This window comes from Branchiostoma belcheri, unplaced genomic scaffold, assembly GCF_001625305.1.
Source record: "Branchiostoma belcheri isolate BF01 breed outbred unplaced genomic scaffold, Haploidv18h27 scaffold48, whole genome shotgun sequence".
Classification (NCBI taxonomy): domain Eukaryota; kingdom Metazoa; phylum Chordata; class Leptocardii; order Amphioxiformes; family Branchiostomatidae; genus Branchiostoma; species Branchiostoma belcheri.
In genome coordinates, this window is record NW_017804109.1 from 2033578 (window position 1) to 2057580 (window position 24003).

At 45.5% G+C, this 24003-nt stretch overlaps 1 protein-coding gene across 1 annotated transcript in view; it reads left to right on the top strand.

Annotated features, from left to right (window-relative positions):
* Nucleotides 1-24003, top strand: part of LOC109479343 — a 118550-nt gene that overhangs the window by 12850 nt on the left and 81697 nt on the right. The window contains exons 13-52 of the mRNA XM_019781294.1: nucleotides 12-196; nucleotides 711-944; nucleotides 1300-1407; nucleotides 1703-1900; nucleotides 2246-2452; nucleotides 2940-3054; nucleotides 3588-3775; nucleotides 4256-4404; nucleotides 4745-4841; nucleotides 5412-5553; nucleotides 5985-6124; nucleotides 6536-6753; nucleotides 7072-7264; nucleotides 8067-8249; nucleotides 9082-9279; nucleotides 9751-9900; nucleotides 10596-10795; nucleotides 11234-11444; nucleotides 11652-11888; nucleotides 12526-12687; nucleotides 12971-13130; nucleotides 13524-13717; nucleotides 14296-14393; nucleotides 14524-14687; nucleotides 14977-15257; nucleotides 15555-15641; nucleotides 16015-16167; nucleotides 16543-16704; nucleotides 17095-17263; nucleotides 18200-18378; nucleotides 18674-18829; nucleotides 19562-19675; nucleotides 20039-20154; nucleotides 20569-20806; nucleotides 21137-21379; nucleotides 21814-21978; nucleotides 22239-22466; nucleotides 22702-22758; nucleotides 23288-23527; nucleotides 23778-23939. Coding sequence (XP_019636853.1) covers nucleotides 12-196; nucleotides 711-944; nucleotides 1300-1407; nucleotides 1703-1900; nucleotides 2246-2452; nucleotides 2940-3054; nucleotides 3588-3775; nucleotides 4256-4404; nucleotides 4745-4841; nucleotides 5412-5553; nucleotides 5985-6124; nucleotides 6536-6753; nucleotides 7072-7264; nucleotides 8067-8249; nucleotides 9082-9279; nucleotides 9751-9900; nucleotides 10596-10795; nucleotides 11234-11444; nucleotides 11652-11888; nucleotides 12526-12687; nucleotides 12971-13130; nucleotides 13524-13717; nucleotides 14296-14393; nucleotides 14524-14687; nucleotides 14977-15257; nucleotides 15555-15641; nucleotides 16015-16167; nucleotides 16543-16704; nucleotides 17095-17263; nucleotides 18200-18378; nucleotides 18674-18829; nucleotides 19562-19675; nucleotides 20039-20154; nucleotides 20569-20806; nucleotides 21137-21379; nucleotides 21814-21978; nucleotides 22239-22466; nucleotides 22702-22758; nucleotides 23288-23527; nucleotides 23778-23939 — 6881 coding nt within the window. The remainder of the gene's footprint in view (nucleotides 1-11; nucleotides 197-710; nucleotides 945-1299; nucleotides 1408-1702; nucleotides 1901-2245; nucleotides 2453-2939; nucleotides 3055-3587; nucleotides 3776-4255; nucleotides 4405-4744; nucleotides 4842-5411; nucleotides 5554-5984; nucleotides 6125-6535; nucleotides 6754-7071; nucleotides 7265-8066; nucleotides 8250-9081; nucleotides 9280-9750; nucleotides 9901-10595; nucleotides 10796-11233; nucleotides 11445-11651; nucleotides 11889-12525; nucleotides 12688-12970; nucleotides 13131-13523; nucleotides 13718-14295; nucleotides 14394-14523; nucleotides 14688-14976; nucleotides 15258-15554; nucleotides 15642-16014; nucleotides 16168-16542; nucleotides 16705-17094; nucleotides 17264-18199; nucleotides 18379-18673; nucleotides 18830-19561; nucleotides 19676-20038; nucleotides 20155-20568; nucleotides 20807-21136; nucleotides 21380-21813; nucleotides 21979-22238; nucleotides 22467-22701; nucleotides 22759-23287; nucleotides 23528-23777; nucleotides 23940-24003) is intronic.

Consider the following 24003-nt stretch of genomic DNA (forward strand, 5'->3'; position numbering starts at 1 on the left):
TTCTCCACCAGGGTTGAGTGCACCCCCGGCACGTACTCCTACGGGGCCCAGCGGGAGTGTACCGGCTGCACGGCGGGCTCCTACTGCCCCTCCACCACCCAGGGGGAGCGGAGATGTCCGCTGGGGTACTACTCCGCTGCAGACGCCTTCAACTGCACGCCCTGCGAACCAGGCTACGAGTGCTCCGATCCTACAGGTAAGGCTCACACAACAACTGCACAGCCTGGATACCAGGCTACGAGCGCTCCAATCGTACAGGTAATAACACTCACACTTTGCATACCCTGGGAACCAGGCTACGGGTGGTCCAATCCTACGTGCTACAACTGCACAGCCTGGGAACCAGGCTAGGAGTGCTCCCAATAGTACAGGTAACACACTACAAACTGGGCAACTATGATGAATTAAAACGTCCTGCCCACAGAACTGCAACCATTTCATTACTGACAAAGTGTACATGACTGTATGTATCTAGGGTGAGCAACACAGCCAGGATTCAACCTTTGACACATCATAATTTCATTGTACCATGTGTGTCCAGCGGGTAAATACTCGCCTGGAGGAGAGACTCACTGCTACCCGTGCCAGCCTGTTTACATCTGTGAGGAAGGGTCCAGTTCATAGTTTCTAACATCATTGTTTTTTTCCCTGTCTCCCCTAGCCCCTGCACTGTGTAGTTTCTAACACGATTGTTTTTCTCTGTCCCCCAGCCCCTGCACTGTGTCCTGCGGGTAAGTACTCGCCCGGAGGAGAGATTCGCTGCTACCCCTGCCAGCCCGGTTACATCTGCGAGGAGGGGTCCAGTTCGGCCACCCCTGCTTCAGGACTGTGCGAACACGGTGGCTGGTGTAACGGTGTGACGTTCACGCCCTGCCCCGCGGGAACCTACAACCCCAACAACGGGTCACGCACCCAGCGCGAAGCCTGCCAGACATGTCCTGCAGGTAGGGCGGTCTTCTTTACTTGAACAATTGCACATTAAAATACTGCCATAGTGTATGTTACTGGAAAAGAAATTGGAATGTGTAGGATAACGTTCATCTGTGTTGGTAGTTCATGTTTAAAGTTAAAACGTTAGATCCAACACAAAGTAGTTCACTCACCTAGAGCTTTTGACTAGACCAGTCACTCTGGTCTATCTCAGTAGCAAATTTCTACTAAATAGACTTTCTTTTGATATAAAGACTAGCATTCCTTTAGAATTTGTTTCTGTGTTGATCTGGCATGTCCAAGTTAGAGTGGCCTCACATTCACAATCATAGGAGCGGCATTAAAATTGATTTTTTGTTGTTTTTGCAGGTTTCTTCTGTCCGGGCACCGGCAACTTTGAGTACGAAAACAACGACTGTCCTGCCGGACACTACTGCCCGGCTGGCACGCCGTCTGGCACCCAGTTCCCCTGCCCTGGTCAGTTGTCTATTTACTGTTTCATCTGTTTCATCAGTTTCACCATATGCATGCTGCATTTCATTGGTCAAATAACTTATAAGGTTTTCCGTAATTTCTTTAAAACTTTGAAGAGTGTAAAATTAGCCTCTATCAGTTAGGATCAGGCATAGTTCTGGATAGTCTTCACGTGTCCAAGAACGTAGATTGGACTTAACCAGAACCATGCCTGGGCAAGGTTCTGTGTGTAAAACACAGTTCTGGATACAACTACACCAGAGACCTGTTACTCAATTATGTTTTCTTCCACATTTAGAGGGCTACTACAACACTGAGCTCAACGCCTTGCGATTGGATGACTGCGTGCTCTGCCCCTCGGGGAACTACTGCCCGGTAGGTTCTGACACTGATGGCCTCGAATGTCCCGCCGGGTTCTACTGCCCGGCTGGTCAAGGGTCACCGTGGGTGAATGCTTGCCCTCTCGGCACCTGGAGCGACGAGGTCGGACTCAACGGTGAGTTCCAGAAATATTCACTGACAGACAGATCTCGTATGAAATAATTAAAAAAAAGGTCTTATTTCACTCTGTGCAGAGGATGGGGCGGTGCCCATGTATAGGGTGGGCCACAGAGTTGTGTAAGCACTACAGCATGGGGCTAGTCTGCTGGTAGTGTTTGACCTTCCCATACTCTTTCTCATAGATGCTGAGTGCTAAGCAGAGAAAGCAGTATGTACCGTTTTTTAAGTCTTTGGTGTGACCCGGTGGTTGAACTCACGACTCCCGACTCAAGATGCTTTGCAAATATTACCTATAAGTGTACTTTGTTTTAAAGTTTTGTCTTTATTTCCTGCCTTTCAGTCTCCCACCAGTGTAACGACTGCTCAGCCGGGCACTACTGCCCGTTCGGTACGGAGCTGGTGCCGCGCGTGTCGGAGATCCCATGTCCTGCTGGCACGTACAACCCAGACGAGAGGGCTGGTCACGTGCTGAACTGCCGCCAGTGCGACGCGGGGAGGGCGTGTCCCACCGTCGGGCTCGACAATGCCTCGCACGCCTGTGCACAAGGTGAGATCATACACACACGCACAGACACACACATCCACAAAGACACAAGCGCGCGCATACACACAAACTTGCGCACACACAAACACGTGTGCACACTCACACAAACACGTGTGCACACACAAACGCGCACACACACAAAGACGCATGCACACACAAACGTGCACACACACAAACGCGCACAAACACGTGCACATACACACAAAGGTGCACACACACACAAACGTGAGCACACACACACACACACGCACACACACGCACACACACACACACATACACACACACACACACACACACAGACACACACACACACACACACGTCCTATATACAGCGCCTCACACTCCTGCATTAAAGGTAAGATGACACAAAAGACATGTCTTATTTTTCTGTGACTTGGGTCCCTAATGAAGTCAACAGCCTACACTACTGTCTAGGTAAATTGAAATTCTGGATATCTAAAGCCATGTTTCCTCTCCCCCTCCCCCCCAGGTTACTACTGTCCGAACGGTACAATCACCCCAGACCAGTTTCCGTGTCCGCCCGGTACCTTCACCAACAACACGGACCTCACCGCGCCCGAGGAGTGTGATCTCTGCCCTGAAGGGTGCGTATAGTCTTACGGCCACCACAGATCAGCACTTCGGCAGAACGTACTGCGGCTTCGCGAAACCCTGATTTTCGCAGTTTCTGTTGAATATTTGGTCAACGTAGCATCAGAATTTTGAGTGTTAACCTTGTATAGGAGAATACGACCTTAATATTATGAAACGTTCTGCTGAAGTGCAATGCACAATACATAATGGGTTTTGTGCAGGTGCAGTATGTTCTGTCGACGTGTTCCACTGAGTTTTTCTGCTGTAACTGTCATTTAAAAGATAATGTCTACCTTTTAACTTTCTTGAAATGGTACACAAACTAATTTTAGGAAAGAATTGGGCTGGTAAGGAATTCACTCACTCAGTGCTGTAGCTGTAAGGAATTGGATCTGACTATTTTTCCAAACAACAATATTGTACAGAAAAACAAGATCATGAAGACATTGAGTGTACATATAGCTCAAATGGCTCAATACGTTTTCCCAGGTTGGACTTGTATAATCATAATAATGTATAAACAACAATGCCATGTTTTCTACAGGTTCTACTGTAGTTGGGGCACCGGCAATGCCACCAATGGCCCGAAGCCCTGCCATACCGGACACTACTGTCCCCTCGGCACCCCCACCCCCGACCGCTACCCCTGTCCTCCGGGAACCTTCTCACCTAACAACAACAATGACAATGCCGGGAACTGCACCGCCTGCACACCTGGGTACTACTGTTTGGGTACGTATCTGCAGTTCTGTTGCATGTCACTAGGGGGCACACCTGTACTGCACCATCTGCACACCCGGGTACTACTGTCTGGGTATGTAGTGTGGGTGTTATCTGCAGTTCTGTTAACTGTCAATAGGGGCACACATGTACTGCACCGCCTGCACACCTGGGTACTACTGTCTTAGTAGGTTTCAGCTAAATAGATAAAGGTAAAGGTAAACTAGTTCTGGATTAATATAGCTGGTATAACTTACTCTTTGGCATCACACACCAGCTGCTTTATCTGTATACTATTCGCTAGATAACCGCCCTTCTTCGTAACACGCTAGCTGATGTGGCTTGCACTGACACTGTGTGTTGTGAAAGTTGAATGGTGTACCAAATGTGCTGCTACCTTTCCTCACAAGCAGTGAGGCCACAGAATCAGTCTCTGTGTGTTGTTAAAGTTGTTACATCTGTGCTCAAATGTGCTGCTACCTTTCCCCACAGGCGGAGAGGCTACAGAAACAGCCCTGTGCCCCCCCGGGTACTACTGTCCTGAAGGCACGCAAGTCGCCGAACAGTTCGGCTGCCCCAACGGCACCTACAACCCAGACCGCGGTATCTGGGCAGAGGAACAATGCCTCAACTGTACACAGGTAATGTACAGGGTTTTCTGGAGTCTTAAAGTCTTGTTTATTCAATAAAAATACCAGGAAAGCTAGAAATGAAGTGAAAAGTAAAAGAACAGAAAAATTAATGCTTAATAAAGTAATTTTTGTGTTTATTTGGTTGTGGGTGAAGCATTTTGTTTCAAGTGTTGTTAAGTTAACGTTTCAGACTGTAACCTATGTGCAGTATATTTTGCAATTATATGTAAGCTGTGTCCTGCATATGTTCATAGAAATTTGAACAAATTATAATTCTTCATTATTTTATTCTCTTATGAATTGTTCCCTTCACTGCAGTGCATTTGACTTATTGTTGACTTGCTTGTAGGGGCACTTCTGTGAGAATGGTGTCATCGCACCTGAACCCTGCCCAGAGAAAACCTACATGCCATATGGAAACAACACCGGCACTGGGTTGGTTGAGGGTGAGTCAGATTGCTGCTGTTACTGTAACTGTTACAGTTACATTGTACATGTATATAATATTGGTACGTCTATTTCTGTGTGGCTGTTTCTGCACCTATCTAGTTGTCAGTGCCTGAATGGCTTAGGGATAGCATCAGGCATGCATATGGTTCTCGATACTACTAGTATCCGTGTATCCAAGAACTTAGATTTGCTCCAGGCATGTTTCTGGATGAGCATGCATGGGCTATCCAGAACATGCCTGAGGATGATTCTGGATAAAGCATAGTTCTGGATGCAACGGGGTTACTGTTTTAGGGCGTGAAGTCTGCCATGTGGGGCTGTGGGGCATAGCGGCAGAGAGTGCTCGACCCAAAACCAAGAGGTCCCGGGTTCGAATCCTGGCATGCCACTGATCTTGTAGCCTTGGGAAAGGCACTTTACATGACTTTTCTCACTCCGCTCAGGTGAAAATGAGTATTGTATTGTCCCCTGTGTTGGTGGCGCCATTAACATAAGTTGAAAAAACTTGCCGTCACCACCTCTTGTGATTACATGTTGGAATATGGAAAAAAATTATGTTCCTGCAGGTGATCCGGCCACCCGTAAGTCCAGCTGCCTGACCTGCCTAGCTGGTTACTTCTGCGAGGTGGGAACTGTCACTCCCGCGGAGTGTGGACTGGGCAAGTACTCTAAACCTGGCCAGAGCGTGTGCAAGGACTGTGAACCTGGGTAGGTTTCACTGTTTTACATGTAATGTACTGCAGGCAAACTATCTATATTAGGTACTGTTGGTAGTGATGTAGATGTAAAACAATGTGGGCTGGGCAAGTACTTCAGACCTGGCCAGAGCGAGTGTAATTAAAAGACTGCGAACCTGGGTAAGTTTCACTGTTGTACATGTAATGTACTGTAGGCAAACTATAGGTACTGTTGGTAGTGATGTAGATGTAACACAGTGTGGTTGGGGTTGACTACTAGATAAAGTAATAGTCTAAATTTGTTAAGTCAGGCTCTCCCACAAATACCCTTACCAATAAGTACAGTTACAGCTGCTGTAACATTTGTCACCCTCACAATACTAGGAAAATCTGAAGAACAGTTGTAACAGTTGTAGTGATTGAGATTGCTGAATGTTCTCACTGCTATGTTCTGTTGCACAGGTACTACTGTGACGAGGCCAACACCACACAGACAGCGATGCTGAACGATAAGAAGTGCCCGCCGGGACAGTTCTGTAACGGTTCCCTCTCCGACGTCAGCGAAGCCACAGACTGCACCATGGGATACTACTGTCCTGAAGGTCAGAACGAACGACCTTGAGATTGGAGTCATTCCATTTTTCCATCTTGGAAATTTAAGCATATTGAATTGTGACAAACTAGGTCAAGTAATGAAGCAGTAACCAGTTATTTCTTTTCTTTGATGAAGGTTAGACATTCAGGTAATGAGATTATCAAGAAAAGAACTCAATAATAAAAAGTAGTGGATGCTACTGAAAATGTGTCAAAACAGTTTAATACTCATTGACAAGCAACTGGATATGATTTTGGACACTTTACAAAATCATATTCAGTTGCTTGAGTAACTGTTTTTTTGGCATATCTTATTACCTGGATGTCTAACCTTCGCCGACACTACTGGAAATGTCTTACAGTTTTCAAGTAAGTCAGTGAGTAACTGTTATCTTGTTTATTTCTTTTCTCGTTTGCAGCGACACCATTCGAGGTGCCGTGTCCCGTCGGTACGTACAACCCGAACCCTGGAGAAGGATTTGTAACAGCCTGCCTGAACTGCACTGCTGGCAAATACTGCCTGGAAGGGTCATTCGAAGTGTCTGGGGAGTGTGAGGGGGGCTACTACTGCCCCACAGCATTTCCCAACCCGTACGGATCCATCCCTGCAACTATCGGATCCTACGGAGAGAGACAGGTGAAGCTTTCATCTCAATATTTCATATCTGTTCTGTTCAACTCTTTTTTACGAGTGACCCCACAGTATGCATGCCTTATATGTGAAGTGTGATCTTGCATCTTCCACTTCCACACAGAAAAAGAAGTCAGACCCAACAAAAAAATTACAATCTACAATCAATTATGCATTGTGCTTCATTGTTTATTCATCCTTTTCCTGTTATTTGCAATTAGCGCTTGTAGGGTGTGAGCTTACAATGAACTTATTATCATTGTATTAAGCATTAAGTATAGCAGGTTGTTGTGTATTAATTAAAGTTTGTGATTCCTTACCCAGGTTCCTTGTCCTGCTGGTACATACGTGACGACCACGGCTAGCGAGACCGTGGATGACTGCCTGGCCTGTCCCGAGGCACACTACTGTCCGCTGGGCACCAAGGACCCCAATGTGTGCGACCGCGGGTACTACTGTCCGGCCAACATATCCTCACCTATTCCCTGCCCTGTGGGCAGATACGGAAACACCACAGGTAAGAGTGCCTTAAACTTCTCTCTCTTTCTCTCTCCTGCTCCCTCTTTTTTTTCTCTCACTCTCTCACTCTTTCTCAGTCAGTCTGAAACCTATACATTCACATCTCCTCACCTATACCCTGTCCTGTGGGCAGATACGGAAACACCACAGGTAAGACTTCCTTAACATTATAAGGCTTAACCTTCTCTTTTTCTCTCTCTCTTACTCCCTCTTTCTTTCTCATTCTTTCTCATTTCTCTCTCTGTCAGTCATAAAGCATACCTACCATTATCTCCTCACCTATACCCTGTCCTGTGGGCAGATACGGAAATACCACAGGTAAGAGTTCCTTAAACTTCTCTCGTTCTCTCTCTGTTTCTCTCCATCTGTCTTTCTCTCTCTCTGTCAGTCTCAAACATACCTGCTAACATATCCTCACCCATCCCCTGCCCTGCGGGAAGATAAGGAAACACCACAGGTAAACTTTCTTAACCTTCTCTCTTTCTCTCTCTCTCACTCTTTCTTCCTTTCTCTCTCGCTCGCTCTCTCACACTGTGAGTCAGTCTTAAACACACTTAACATCTCCTCACCCATCCCCTGCCCTGAGGAAACACTACCTCAGTATGATACCCAAGAGGCTGAGCACAGTCTTTGCATTCTATACACTGAATATTTGGTGCAGTTGGAGACCCTATGTGCAACAACTGAAGACAAATTACTGCAGCATGTTGCTACATCCACATCTCATCCTTTAAACAGTGTACATTTTTAACACTCCTTATACCTGATAGTCTAAGAGGCTTGTGTACGATCCCCTGCAGGTTTGGTGCAGCTTGAGGACTGTCCTCTGTGTGACAAAGGGAAGTACTGTGATGCCCCCGGCCTGCTGAGCCCCCGGGCACCCTGTGACCCCGGGTACGTGTGCTACGGCGGAGCGAACACCTCCAGCCCAACCGACGGGGAAACCGGAGAAGTGTGCCCCGCAGGAGGCTACTGCCCACTGGGTAAGTACAGTAACTGTAAATCACTTTATGTTCATGGTAGCAAAAGTTCACGGTCTGAGAAAAATGGTTCACGGAACTATTATTCACGGTGGCAACAGGAGCAGGAAAAAGAAAGTCCAGGAATTAATTTATATCTGTAATTATAAGTTCCGAAGAGACAGCGAACATAACAGTACAGTGAAAAGGTTGTGTGACAGTCTGAATAAAAGTTCTAAACAGGAACTATACGCCTCCAGATGTCTTACTGAGGGACAATTGTGTGTGCGAGATATCGGTTAACAATAATATTAGGTAGACGTCAAACTTCATCCACTGACATGTTCAATGTTCCTCCAAGGTTTGTTTGAGAGCCTGCCTTGTCCACCCAGCACCTACAGTAACATGTCTGGAGCAGTTAGGCTTGGACTTGGGCTTAGGGTTAACATATAATATTATATATTTGGTAGATATCAAACTTCATTCACTGATGTGTCAAATGTTCCTGCCAGGTTCGTTTGAAAGCCTGCCCTGTCCTCCCGGGACCTACAGCAACGCGTCGGGAGCGGTTAGGGTTGGAGTTAGGGCTAGGGCTAGGTTTAGTGTTAGTGTTAGGGTTAGGGTTAGGGCTAGGGCTAGGGCTAGGGTTAGGGATAGGGCTAGATTTAGGGTTAGGATTAGGGTTAGGGTTAGCATGTACTAGGTAGCTTCATCCATTGATGTTTCCCTTTTCCCTCCCAGGTTCGTTTGAGAGCCTGCCCTGCCCTCCCGGGACTTACAGCAACGCATCAGTTAGGCTTAGGCTTAGCATGTACTAGGTAGCTTCGTCCATTTACATGTTAATTGTTCCTGCCAGGTTCGTTTGAGAGCCTGCCCTGTCCTCCCGGGACCTACAGCAATGCGTCGGGAGCGGTGGACGATAACGACTGCAGCCGATGCGACCCGGGCTACTACTGCTCCAACGCCCGCGGCCCCGAGCCCACGGGCTGCTGCGACGCGGGCTGCTTCTGTACCGGGGCCGCCAACGTGTCCTGCCAACACATCACTCAACCTGGTAAATACTTAACCATAATGTTCTGGAGCCCTTAATGCGTGTATAGACCATATTAGGTATTTCTGGTTCCTGGAATATAGACTCCAGCAATACAGACCTTATTAGGAATTTCTAACCTTTCCTGGAGCCTATAAGATGCTGCAATGCAGATTGTATTTAGGAATTTCTAAAGTTTCCTGCCAACACATACACGTATATGTACTCAACCAAGTAAGTGTAGGCAACTCTAGACAGGCCCTAAACCGCACAGTAATGCTTTTGAACATACAAGCTATGAATGATAATATTCCCTTCCAACTACATATATAACTGTTGATTACTTAGCCTAGCTAGTGAGGCTATTGCAAGCCAGAGTAGCATGATCTTTCATTTAGTGATATCTTCATTTTGCTGACACAAGTTAGCCTATTCCCAGTCATGTATTATGTGCCATTTGGATTGCCCACTAACCTGTGACTGTGCCTTCTGCAGGCTTCTACACTCCGCCGTGTTCCTCCCAGCAGCGAATGTGTGAGCTTGGGACGTACCAACCGTACGAGAGAAGCGGGGGGTGTACGGAGTGTGAAGCCGGCTTCTACTGTCCAGAAAAAGGCATGACCAACAGAACGGCCTGTCCGTCAGGTGAGGGGAATATGTCAAATGTTTTTACTTTTAGTTGGAGAACAGCCTATTTCTCATTATGTCCCATGTCCATTATTGTACTCAGATCTCTACATTTTTCTCCTTTTGAAAATTCCATTCTACTAACTGTAACTAACTGTAACCGTTAGAGTAACTATGATTTTGTATGCTGTATGGAGTTGCTTTTGCAAAATGTCTGTTTGCAACTTAAATTAGAATGAGGACTAATAGTCTGCAAGGACTTGCGCTGTTGGAGCCTATTTAAAAAAAAACAGTGCTTAATGTTACATGCTTATGATGCTCGAGAGAAAACATAGATTCATATGAAGGCATAGCATATTAATAATTATATAATATTTAATAAGAATTGTCTTACACATTTGTGTTGCAGGGTACTACTGTACCAACGGTAGTTATGTACCGGAGCCCTGTCCTAAGGGAACCTACACCAACCAGACACACAACACAACTCCTAGTGACTTACATGTACTGTGCAATAAACAATACCTTACACATTTGTGTTGCAGGGTACTACTGTACCAACGGTAGTTATGTACCGGAGCCCTGTCCTAAGGGTACCTACACCAACCAGACACACAACACGGACCCTAGTGACTTATATGTACATGTACAGTAACTGTACAATAAGCATAACCTTATACACAATACCTTATTGAACATTTCCTGTGTTGCAGGGTACTACTGTACCAACGGTAGTTATGTACCGGAGCCCTGTCCTAAGGGGACCTACACCAACCAGACCCACAACACGGACCCCACAGACTGTTTGGACTGCCCCCCTGGTTACTACTGCACAGAGGCCCATCTCTCCGCTCCATCAGGGCAGTGCAACGCTGGACACATCTGCTTCAAAAACGCCCTCTGGCAGGACCCGGTATATTGCAGCTTTATCATCCTATGTAGTTACAAGTACAAGAATTTAAAAAATTATTGCCGTTTGCAGAATCTCCTATTTGTAACAAATATAGACCCTTACTTTTAGCAGCTTATGTCTCAGGTGGATGAATGGCAATCAAGTGGACAATCCTTAATTTAGAAAAATGCAATAATTTCCCCCAAGATGATAATGATATTATTACAGATTGAAACTTTTATTTTGTCCCAAACAGTCAGGGTCTCTAACTTATTGAAAAGGGTCACAGTTAAAGACATTGTCCACAGTTCAATGTACTTGTCCAAAAGAGCTAGAAGAAATATTCCAGTACCTTAAACCTGTACCAATGTAAATATTGTACATAGCTTCTTTCATGACTAGTGGAAGATAAGCTCTTCAGTGAGGTAGAACTGGAACGAGGTCACTTTTGTTTTCCAGGTTTACAACAACGACACTTCGGGCGGGAAGGAGGTTGTCCTGTGGGGAGACCTGTGTGCCGCGGGCCACTACTGTCCCCGCGGCGCCACCTTCATGCACCCGTGTCCCATCGGCACGTACACCGGCAACCTGGGCTCCCAGAGTGAGGACGACTGCATACAGTGTGATGCAGGGAAGTACTGTAATGCTACCGGAGCCACTCAACCTGCAGGTATTCACTGAAAAACAACTTTTGTTTTGCTTACCTTCAAAAGCATTATGGTTTTTGCTCTGTTTTCTCTTTTTCTTTTTCTTCTCCATTCTTGTGTGGCATTCTTGTGTTGCAGGGAATTGTTTCGAAGGGTACTACTAACAGTAACTGTACCAAGTTTGACTGTAGTTTTCACAGGAACTGACAGGTGGCATTTTTCTGTTGCAGGGGACTGCTTCGAAGGGTACTATTGTACCGGCAATTCCACCACCCCAGCGCCGTACGGTAACGATACCGGCGTGGGTGACATCTGTCCGCGACACCACTACTGCGAAGCAGGGTCCCCGGAGCCGAGGCTATGCGCGGCGGGAACTTACGCTAACCACACCGGCATGAGCGCCTGCCTGCTGTGTCCGCCGGGGCTCTGGTGTGTCCCTGGCCAAGACCCGGTCTACTGTCCACAAGGTAACTTATATATGTTTGTGAATTACATATGGAGGACTTCATGACTCGAAATTCATTTTTAGGAATAGTTCCCTAGGTCCACGAAAAAAAATGATCAAGTAGAATTTCAAGAGAATCTGAGTGTGTACTGTCCACAAGTTAATGTCTTAGTAGATTACTTTTGGGAATTGTTCCTAAGTCTTAAAATAAGATATAGGATAAAACTAAGAAGTAGAATTTTAACAGTGCATAATGCAGCCAGGATTTGGATCTCTATTGCTAGGTAGTGTGATCTGTGAAATCATGATATTTGTGCGATATTTTTGTGGTGAGATATGCGCAATTTTTGTCTTTAAGGGACTATGTTTTATTTCTTACACAGGAAGGCAACATGTAGAACAGCACTTCAGCACCAAGGACAGGATAGTATGTTAGTAACACGGCTCTAATTCCTATGTACTAGAGCAGCTGCATGGTAGTTTGTTCGTTACAACTTAAGGCTCTGATTCCGGTACATGTATTCCCCCCACAGGTAGCTACTGCGTCGGCAGCACAGACTCGGTGAAACAACAGACCCCAAAGCAGTGTCCTGCAGGAACATATGGTAGCTACAGGGTAGTTTGTTAGTAACACTGCTCTGATTATTCCCTGTATACAGGTAGCTACTGTATCGGCAGCACTGACTCAGTGAAAGAGCAGACCCCGGAGCAGTGTCCGGCTGGAACGTACGGTGCAGAAGAGGGTCTGACGGCGGAGGCAGGCTGCACCAAGTGTCCGCCCGGCTACTGCTGCATCGAACCTGGACTCACCATGCCGATCAGTGAGTGGGGTCCTTCTTTTGGCCAAGTTTGTATCTAGTCCTATCAACTGAATCAGATGCTCTTCTAGCAACCCTTCAGGCCTGGGTGACATTTGCATGAATTTTGCCATTCTGCAGTGTTCTTTGGAATTCAAATTCATTTTAATGTAAAAGGATATTTGGAGATTCCATCTTCTTCCTTGTTGTGCTTTTGCTTTGAAAAATGTCAGCTACCAAAAACCAGAAGAACTCTGACTTGTTCTGTGTTGAAATTTGGTCTAAGATTTTTGACTGCTCGTTCCAGACAAGACAAAAGCCGGTTACTACAGCACAGGCGGAGCTTCGAACTGCGGCCCGTTTGTAACAGAGACCGACTCAACCGACACACGGGAGGTCTGTCCTGCCGGCTACTTCTGTCCTGAGGGCAGCGGGGATCCGTCGCCCTGTCCACCTGGAACTTACAGGTGAGACTTTCACTTTTCTTTCTGTCCAATTGTGAGACTTTCACTTCCGTACAGGTGAGATTTCCTCAGACATCTGTCATGGTGACATTATCTCCACGATTTTTTGCTCTGCAAGAGTCTCATAGGATGCAAGAACCAACTTTTCTGCTGCTATACCTATACCTTTCCCAGTACATAAAGCTTACGTACGTAAGTGAAGTAAAGTTTCCTGGTACTTGCCTGTACAGGTGAGACAACCTCAGATACCAGAGATATGACCAGGCCTGTGTGTGAAGATTTAATATACTCCGCAAGAATCTCATCAGCAAATTTCTATAACTTTTACCTTCAGTACAAACAACCAGCTTCCGTCTTATCAAAGATTGATGCAAATTTCTGTGATTTCACCTTCAGTACAAACAACCAGCTTCCGTCGGAAGACGACTGCACGCGCTGCCTGGCCGGGTACTTCTGCCCAGAGTATCACATGACTGACAAGCCCGACGACCACGGCGACACGTACAAGTGTGCCGCGGGCTACTACTGCGGCCGCGGGTCCAACACCTCCCAGCCGCTCAACGAAACCTTCGGAGACATATGTCCTACAGGTGGGTGGGAAGGGTTTCTCAAAGTGCATGATTTTTTGTAGCTTTGATGTGATCCACTTCACTTTACGATCACAAAACTGTTAATAGTCTCAACATTGTTTTTACATTGTATTTCTTGTACACAGTTAGATTCTTGTGATTGGTACCAGCTTGTTTTTGTTATTTTTGTTGGTGGGTAGGAAGGGTTTCTCAAAGTTTGTGATTTTGTAGCTTTGACGGGATCCACTTTACTTTCGCGCTGGCTCACAAAACTGTAATATCTTTGACGGTTTTTCTTTTGACTTTTTTCATTTCTTGTATACGATTAGGTAGATTAAAAACAACATGTCTTGGTTGTTTTTGTTATTTTTGTCATCCATCTTGTATTTTGTATATATGTATTTTGTATAAATGCATTATTTTGCTTTTTTGTCTGATCCTCTTTCAATAGATGTGAATAGATTAAAATAAATTTGATTTTGATTCAAGATGGCCTTATTAGTTGCAGTTACATTGTAGTTGGAGTTACAGTAGGCAATGTACAATCAGTCCACATGCATAAAAGCTGAATGTGAAAACAAACCGATGTTCCGTTCCAGGGCACTACTGTCCACTGGGGTCCTCAGCTGCACAGCCATGCGAGGCGGGGACGTTTGCAAACGAGACTGGACAGTCTTCCTGTGACCAGTGTCCAGAGGTAGGGCTAGACTTCATTATCAATCTGTGGTAACATCCAGCTAGGTCTCTAAAGTACTTCTCCTGCCCTTCTGGAGACTGCTGTTCTGCAGTTCTTACATGAGTTGATAGGTGGCTCTTCTGTGTTACAGGGGTTCTACTGTGAGAGCGGCACGTCCATACCTGGTTCCTGTCCTGCCGGGTACTACTGCCCAGCCGGCACAGACAGCCAGTTTAAGAACCCGTGTCCACAGGGAAAGTACAACAACCTCACGGAGAGAACAGCCGGCGCAGCCTGCCTGTCCTGTCCTCCAGGGTACGTAACTCCTTTTCTACTCTGTGAGATATGTATATTAAATGAAGCATGTGTGCGTGAGTGTGACTGTGTGTGTTTTTGTATGTGTGTGCCTGTGTGTGTGTGTGTGTGTGTGCTCATGTGCCCGAGTGTGTGCGTGCGTGTGTGCATGTGTGTTACATGTACATGTGTGTGTGTGTGTGTATGTGTTAGATGTACATGTGTGTCTGTGTGTGCATGCGTGTGTGTGTGTATGTGTGTGTAGTTAGAAATGTTAGATGTCCGACTAAGCGTCGCCCCTACCTTACAGGTCCTACTGCCAGACCCCGGGCCTGGCCTGGCCCACAGGCGAGTGTGATCCGGGCTGGTTCTGTACGATCGGAGCGAAGTCGGGCCAGCCGGGGACGGTAGCGGAGGGCGGGCGCTGCTCTCCCGGCCAGTTCTGTCCCGGCGGCAGCTCTGTGGCGACCCCCTGCACCCCCGGGATGTACTGTGATAACCACGGGCTGGCTGAGCCCACCGGGAACTGTACTGCTGGGTACTACTGTCTGCTGGGGGCCAGTACGGACATGCCTAGAAATGACACCACAGGTAGGACTAGTACATTTACTTACGTTACAAAAATGCACTGCTTTCACTGCTTAGCACTCAGCATTTACAAGACAGAGTATGGGAAGGTCTTGCAGACTAGCTTCCTGCTATAATACATTGTAGTTTTTGCCCAAAAGCTTCCAAAATGTAGATGGGTGCCACCTATGCATATGCTTACCTTTAATAACTAAAGTTCACAGGTATGACATTACATACATTACAAAAAAATGTGCTGCTTTCTCTAGATCCCTAGAAGCTAAGAACAGGACTAGAATCTGAAGTTTTCCATATTTCCAGGTGACGCCTGCCCCATGGGTCACTACTGTCCAGAGGGAAGCAGCAGTGGAACCACCTGCCCACCTGGCACCTTCTCCAACGTCACAGGTAAGTCACATCTCACCTGTCCATGCACCTGGTACCTTCTCCAACGTCACAGGTAAGTCACATCTCACCTGTCCATGCACCTGGTACCTTCTCTAACGTCACAGGTAAGTCACATAAGCCAAATTTGATGAAACATGAAAGTTATCTGTGTAACTTGGTATGATTATGTTGTAAAAGCTAAAACTTAGTGTTGCACCGCTTGGGAATGGACCCGTCTACTGCAGCTTCTGGGACGTGACCTCAGAAACATGTGATTGCTTGATTTCTCAGTGTATATGTCTTAAACACTGGTCACCAGAAATTTCATAAAAAACTATAGGTGATGTGTGTCTTTAAACCTGCAATAAAGATTATTCATTTATTGCTATACCAGGTAACAGGGAGCTGGGAGACTGCTATGAGTGCACCATGGGGAGTTACTGTGAAGGGTTTGGGAACGTAGAGCCGAGCGGCCTGTGTGCGGCCGGGTACTACTGCCCGGGGGGGCAGAACACATCCACACCTCTGGAGTACCAGTGCCCTCAGGGTCAGTCTTTTTTGTTATTATTGTTCAATCATACTGATAAAAACACACAAAACAATGAACTACATAAAAGCATCTATTAGACAGCTAGTTTAGTCCTAATAAACAAATATTGATACCATCCTCTCTTAATGTCAACTCATTGAAACATTGGTCATTCAGACTTGAAGATAAAGGTTTGCAATTGCCAACCAGCTGCTATGGTGGTAAGACTGTAACCATTGTTTAATGGTCTCTCCTTTGGCCAGTGATTACAGCCTTGCCACTGAAGGCACTGCTTGGAGATTAATACAGACAGCCATAAATACAGTGAGATATCTCGTGTTAGAATGCTGTTTACTTCCAGTCTGACATCCAGTCTCTGTCTCATGCCTACAGGGCATTACTGTGAGGTGGGCAGTACTGAGCCGGTCCGCTGTGAGTCCGGCTCCTACCAGGACCAGCTGGGCCAGCCTGGCTGTAAGGAGTGTCCGGCTGGGTACTTCTGCGATAACACCATGGACCCGGTCGTGCTGTATAACAACACTCTCTGTCTGGAAGGTAACTGTACAAACTCTAACTTCGTGTCAAATTTTCAGTGTCTTTCACTGTAGTTCTACTATTACCTTCTGTGGTAGGACGTAGAGATTTTGTGTTGTATGTAATTTATGTTCAGAATAATTCTGTAGTACTGAAACTACAACTGTGTTGTAGTCTGCAGTGCATTCAAATTATTACATATTTGCAGTGTCATGGTGGAGAGTGAAAACAGAAATAAAACCCCTCCAAAAGATTTGAGATTTACAGTGTAGGTTTTGAGATTCACAGAATGCGTCACAGTGCATGACTCCACCTTTCTTTAATTCATAGAATTTGTTGTGCTCTACATTTTATCACTGGATTCGCATTTTGATTGACACCTGGTCTTCTGTGCTAACTTGCTTCCTGTAGGTTACTTCTGCCCTCCTCGTACTAAGTACGCAATGGAGCACCCCTGTCCCCGGGGGAGTTTCAGTAACACCACTGGGCTGAGCTCGGAGAGTGACTGCATCCCCTGCCCAGGAGGGTACTACTGTGATGAGCTGGCACAGACTTCCTACACCAAGCTGTGTGCTGCAGGGTACAGAAACTCTTCTGTTCTGCTAAAATAATGCAAACAGTCATGTTCAACATGTGCCAAAAAACAGTTACTCAAGCAACAGTTACTGGATATGATTTTGGAAACGGTCAGACGTTTCAGCTAGTACCCCACTAGCTTTCGTCAGTGACTGAGATACCAGAGGAGAAATGCAGGTTTATAAGCACAAACTATTGATTGATATGTAATTAAAAGTCATGTTCAACATGGTCTCAAGGTTGGGATAAAAGCCATAAATGTGATGGGCACACAAAAGAATTTAAGGTCATGGGTTCAATGCCCATTGGCACTGTACTTTCCTCTCTAGTCCCTCTACTGGTGGTTAGGGTACAAGGTAGACATAAACAATTTTAAACATGGCACCGTCAATGTTGGCTATCCATCTGAGATTCTAGTTAATGACAACTAACTTTGCAGAGTAGTACCAAGCAATTTTATCCTAAGGGTTGTACTATCTGTAACGAAACAAGGTCAGTGCAGAGTGAATGAGGACTGGTGTAACAAACTTAAATTGACATTCTCCAAAGTTTACACTTTTAAGTCGATCTTATTTCTCATGAACATTTTTGTAGAAATCATCTTTAGTGTTAGTTATGAAGTAAGATGTTGTGGAACGATCTACCATATCATGTTAAGACACTGAGTAACCTTCTCAGGTTCAAGAAAGTCATCGTAAACAGTGTCACATGAACCCGACCTCTAGTTTTTAAATTGTTAATATTGATTTGTGCGTTCCTTTTGATGTTTAATGTATTTTTGTCTTTTTAAATGTATGCACTGTATTCACTATTTTCTATGTATATATGTGACGATGTACCAGTCCTGTATTTGAGCCTTGGAAGATTAGGCCTGCGGGGCTAAAAGGCTTCGAAATAAATGAAATAAATAAATGAAATGAGATTTTCGCCCTGTAACCAGGTACTACTGTAGACGAGGTGCTATCGAGTCCACCCCTAACCAGACGGAGGACGCTAACTCCTGCCCGGCTGGGTTCTACTGTCCGGAGGGGACAGCCGAGCCGCGGAAGTGCGACCTGGGAACCTTCTCTGACAACCCCAACCTGGTCAGCGCCGAGCAGTGTCTCAACTGCACCGAAGGTACGGATAGGAGTTCATTATGGAGCATGCGTGTGAATGGAATGGAAACAGACTGTTTCTGATCTTAAAAAGAACATGTTAATATCATTATGATAACATTGGTAAAAAAATAACAAAAAATAACTTCTAAAAGTGTTTTCCTTTCTAAGATGTTTTATGTACTCAGACCTGCTGTCAGCTCTTCATACTTTTCATGGTGAATTATTTATGGAGTGCAATATGATAGCCATGATAGTTGTTTTTCTGTTGTTTATCTGTTGTTGTTTACCTGTTGTTGTTTATCTGTTGTTCTCAGGCATGTACTGTGGAGAGTACAACATGACAGCACCCAGTGGGGAGTGTTGGGCGGGGTTCTACTGTCCCGAGGGCTCCCCAGACCCAGACTGGATCGCCTGTCCACACGGGCACTTCTGTACTAACGGCACGCATACGCCCGAACCATGCCCTAGGGGTGAGGGTTTCCACTTTACTCCCTTTGTTATTTGTTTGACTACTTGTGTACCTAATTATGGTTTTTAGATTTTTATTATATTAAGATTCATATCATAGTTTGCTTTATAACGGTGACTTTTTTGTACATTGTTTTTTTTTCATTAATTTTTTTAAAACGGTGAAAATTCAGTAAGACATCTTGTATCTTACTGTTATCTTACTGTTTTTTCACAAATTACTTAAACACATTGCAAGTCTACCCCAAAAGGCATACTGCACTGCCCATGCATAGTGCTGAATGTCCTGTAACTGATCATGAGATGGTACATGTACAATGTATAGTAATATCAGAAGATCAGTATTTAGTAGACGGGATTCATTCCTCAAGCTAACCAACATCTGGCACATACAGTCGTCCCTCAGTAAGACACCTGTGCGGTATGCCTGCTAGGGTAGACATGCAATGTGTAAGTAAGGCTAACAAAATGCTAACAGTAAGATACAAGATGTCTTACTGAAGATCATTCAGAGCCTGTTTTGATGACACTCCATGGTTTATATTGATCAGGTGCGTTTTCTAATGAGACCCACCTGAAGATATTATCAAATGAAGGTATTTTACCCAAAATATGTAGCGACATATGCTTGGTGCTTGGTCTTGATCATGAGGTGGTAGATGTACAATGTATAGTAATGTCAGAAGATCATTCAGAGCCTGTTTTGATCACACTCCTTGGTTTATGTTGATCAGGTACGTTTTCCAACGAGACCCACCTGAAGTCAGCAGGAGAGTGTTACCAGTGCACGCCCGGCCAGTACTGTGAGACTGAGGGCCTGACAGAGCCAACGGGGTCCTGCGGAGAAGGTGGGAAGGATTTTATTATCAAATGAAGTTATTTTACCCAAAATGCACACTGTTTAGTGACATATACAGTTCTCTTGTCCAACTGCCTTACATTTAGGCCATAGGTTCACATGTCATCATTAAACACTTAAGTCTTGATAATTATGTAACCAAAAAAAAAAAAAAATTTAAAAAGAATCAACTTGTGAATTTGGTTTGAAGGAAGTCAGTTATCAACAAGATTCATGAGACCAACAAATGTTGTGGAAAATAATTCAAAAGTATATTTTATGTTGTGTCTTAAGTGTAATGTTTGCCAGCTTTTTCTAGATGCTCATATTAATCATTGACATTATATATATATATTTAAAAACTCTTCCCCAGGTTACTACTGCCCTGAGGGAACTGTTCACAGAGAGCCAAATGACACGTACTGCCCCATCGGTCACTACTGCCCGGGCGGCGTGTCTTTACCTCTGCCATGTAGGAACAACAGTCATGTAAGTCAATCGTGTTTTTTTTTTTAATCTTTCTCATTGCTTCATTCTGCTGTTTGATTGACTTTTGATAGCGTTTTGCAGTGATTTACTTTTAACCCTTAGACTTTAGGTCCTCCTACGCCTACAGGCACATTGGGTAGCATCCAGTTCTATGATTTAGAGAGAAAAAATGTAGCTTGCCCCTTATAAAAAAAGATTAAAACTTTGAATACATTGCACTTATTGCAGTTGCCATTTTCTTGTTTTCTCACTTTGCAAGAAGGCTTTTGTGGGGAGCTGTGAATGCATACCGCTCTTTCTTGGCTTAATAGAGGCTCAATTTTGGAGGAAGCAAATAAAAGTAAATGTAGAAAATATATTAAATAGATGCAAAATTGACTTGTTCTAATATCAAATCCGCCCCCCTCCCCCCAGGTGAACCACACCCATGCAGTGATGTGCTACAGCTGCGAGGCCGGGTACTTCTGCGAGGCGGCAGGGGTACAGACCATCTGCCCAGCCGGCTACTACTGCCCCCAGGGCACGGGGTCTGACCTGCGCGCCTGTCCCCGTGGTACCTACAGCGACCAGCAGGGTCTGTACGCGCTTGAGCAGTGCAAGCCCTGCGATGCTGGGAGGTACTGTGACGAGGAACATCTCAGCTCACCTGCTGGTAGGGAGAAATGACCTGCTACTTATAATCTTTTAACTTGATATCCATTTTGTTCCTGCCTTTTTATAGGCAAAGTACACATATGGAGTACAATATGTTTTATGATCCACCAATAAAATGAATTAAAATTTTTTTTAAAAAGGCAGGTACAGATAGGAAAAACGACTGATACCAATTTGATATTTCTGTATTCTGTTCCAATACGACTTTTGCTCTGTTCCTTTATGAATTGTAACATGAGTCCAGCCTTGTTAGCTGTTATCTGCTAAAGTGCAGGACTACAAGGCTGTACTCCTGAGGCTAGATGAATTGCTGATTTCTGTCCTCCAGGCCTGTGTACAGCCGGTCACTACTGCGTGTACGGCGTGGACAGAACCAATCCTGACGGGGACAACGTCACGTCCGCATCCAACAGCTCCGACTGTCCGTACCACGACGGTGCCATGACGGGTTATGGTGGGATCTGTCCCCAAGGCCACTACTGTCCTAACGGCACAGACTACCCCAATCCCTGCGCCCCGGGTACATACGCCCCAACAACAGGCATGGCAGAGTGCCTCACGTGTGAACAAGGTAAGGAAAATGCAGAACCAACTATTGTCTCTGTGGCCACATTCCAAGGATCTTAAAATTGATGGGGCTGAATTGCAGTCAGTTCTGTAGTGGCAGCTTACATGACCTGATTATTATAGGACTGTAAAGTTTTTGACCTCATGATCAGACAAAGATGGACACATTTTCCAAGTGTGATGGGTTCTTTTATATGGTCGAGGTGTGGCACTTCTCAAAAAGGGGGCCTCCATATTTTAGCTTAAGTTAGCTTTTCAAACCTATAGCATTTATACTAGTTTATGCATATAATCAATTAATAACCTTGCTTGTATTTGGATTCCAACCAGGAAATTGGTGAAGTTATAAAAATGATAATTCATGAATCATTATGTCTTGAATTTGTAAACGTGGCAGATTTATAATTTATGATTCTTTCATCCTTGACACCCCTGTAGGTTACTACTGCCCGAACGCCACCGTGGACTATGCAGACAACCCGTGTCCCTCAGGGCACTACTGCCCCGCCGGCACACATCAGGGCAATGACAACCCCTGCAGCCCCGGCACCTTCAACAACAAGACTGGCAGCTACGACCCGGCCGACTGTGTGTCCTGCCCAGGTACGGAAACTGTCCTGTGTTAGTGGTCAAGTCGTGCAGAAACTGTCCTATTTTGTTGTAAATTTGTGCTGAAACTGTCTTGTTTTTTTAGGTCCAGGCCCAGGGGTCATTTTTCACATTGTTTCACAGTTCCAGTTACAATTCCCCCTTCCCTCTAGGTTGCTCCTACTGCGACTTAGTGGCCTCTGCGATGCCGGGTACTACTGCTCAGGGCAGTATACTGTACTGTTAAGTTAACCCTACTGCCCCCTTCACTCTAGGTGGCTCCTACTGTGACACCAGTGGCCTGTCCAACCCCAGTGGACTATGTGATGCCGGGTACTACTGCTCAGTAGCCTCCACCACAGCCACCCCCAGTGGGACGGGTGGAGACAAGTGCCAGGCTGGCTACTACTGTCCCCAAGGAGCGTCCTTTCCAAAGGCCTGCGACCCAGGCTACTACTGTGCTGTGGATGGCCTCAACCAGACGTCTGGGGAATGTGATCCAGGTAGGCTACTATTCTCCTCTTCTAGCACATTTCTCAAGGTTTAAAAGCTGTTAAAAGGAAGGATTCTTCTGCTGAATTCTTCTGCAGTAATTATTACAATTTGGGTGTTAGAACTTGAATTTAGAGTGTTTTATTCTTTTCGTGGACCTATGGCTACTGGCTATGTGAGTAAGTGAGTGAGTGAGTGATTCATTATTTTCTAAAAATTAATTCTGTCGTATTTTGTTTGCCTCAGGTTTCTACTGTACCTCCATGGCTGTGCTGTCCAATCCACAAGATGGCAATGTCACAGGTAAGACGGTCACTTCCAACTACATTTCATACAAACCTGTTTATGATATGAAAGTGTTATAACAGGATTACCTGGTGCAGGCCACCATAAGAGACTTACTAATGTAGGAGATGAAAGCAAATCCAAAGGATACACTGTAAAGTAAGCATAATTCACAAATTTTTAAAAGTTGCAGTTTGGTCATTTACTACAGTTGGTTGACCCATATTCTACTTTGAAACAAAAACCGTTTTACCCAATATTAAATCTTTCTCATTGCTCCATTCTGCTGTTTGATTGATTTGTTAAAGCCTTTTGCACAGTGATTTACTTTTAACCCTTAGACTTTGGGTCCTCCTGCGCCTACAGGCACATTGGGTAGCATCCAGTTCTATGATTTAGAGAGAAAAAATGTAGCTTGGCCCTACCCAAATTTCCTGTCTGTTTCCCCAGGTGCAGTTTGATCATAACTGCAGTTGGTTGGCTAATTCTACTTTGAAACAAAAAACGTTTTACCCAAAACTAGTAGATTTCCTGTCTGTTTCCCCAGGTGACATCTGCCCCCAGGGTGCGTACTGCCCCCCTGCCTCCCCCTCCCCCAGACTCTGCCCCCCTGGGTACTTCCTGAACAGCACGAGGAACGACGACCTGTCAGACTGCCAGACCTGCACGGCCGGGATGTACTGTGGGGAGAACGGGCTGGCCCAGCCCACCGCCCCCTGCGCCCAGGGGTACTACTGCCCCGGGGGTCAGGAGGTGGCCACACCGCACGAGTTCAACTGTACTCTGGGTAGGTGGACAGACTTGTGTATTCACTTAAAACTTCTTGCCTCACCAGGCCACTACTGGCTAGCAGGTCAGATGTGCCTGGAAGTTTGCACCATTGTTACACTATTTAACTGGAAGTTTGTGTACTGGGTACTATTGTACTATTGTACTATTGTCTATACCTTAATCCTCACCAGACTACTACTACCCATCAGGTCAGAGGTGCCTCGAAGTTTGCACTATTGTACTGTTAACATTTCTCTCATCCCCAGGTCATTACTGCCCGGCCGGGAGTGTACTGCCGATCCGCTGTCCATCAGGGCAGTACCAGGACCAGGAGGGGCAGTGGGGGTGTAAGAACTGCCCTCCTGGGTACTACTGCGATAATGTGAAGGAACCGGTGGTGCTGTACAACAGCTCAGCTTGTCCAGAAGGTGGGTTTTGAGTGTGAGCTATTGACAGATTGCATGAGCAAATGATCATAAATGTCCACCACAG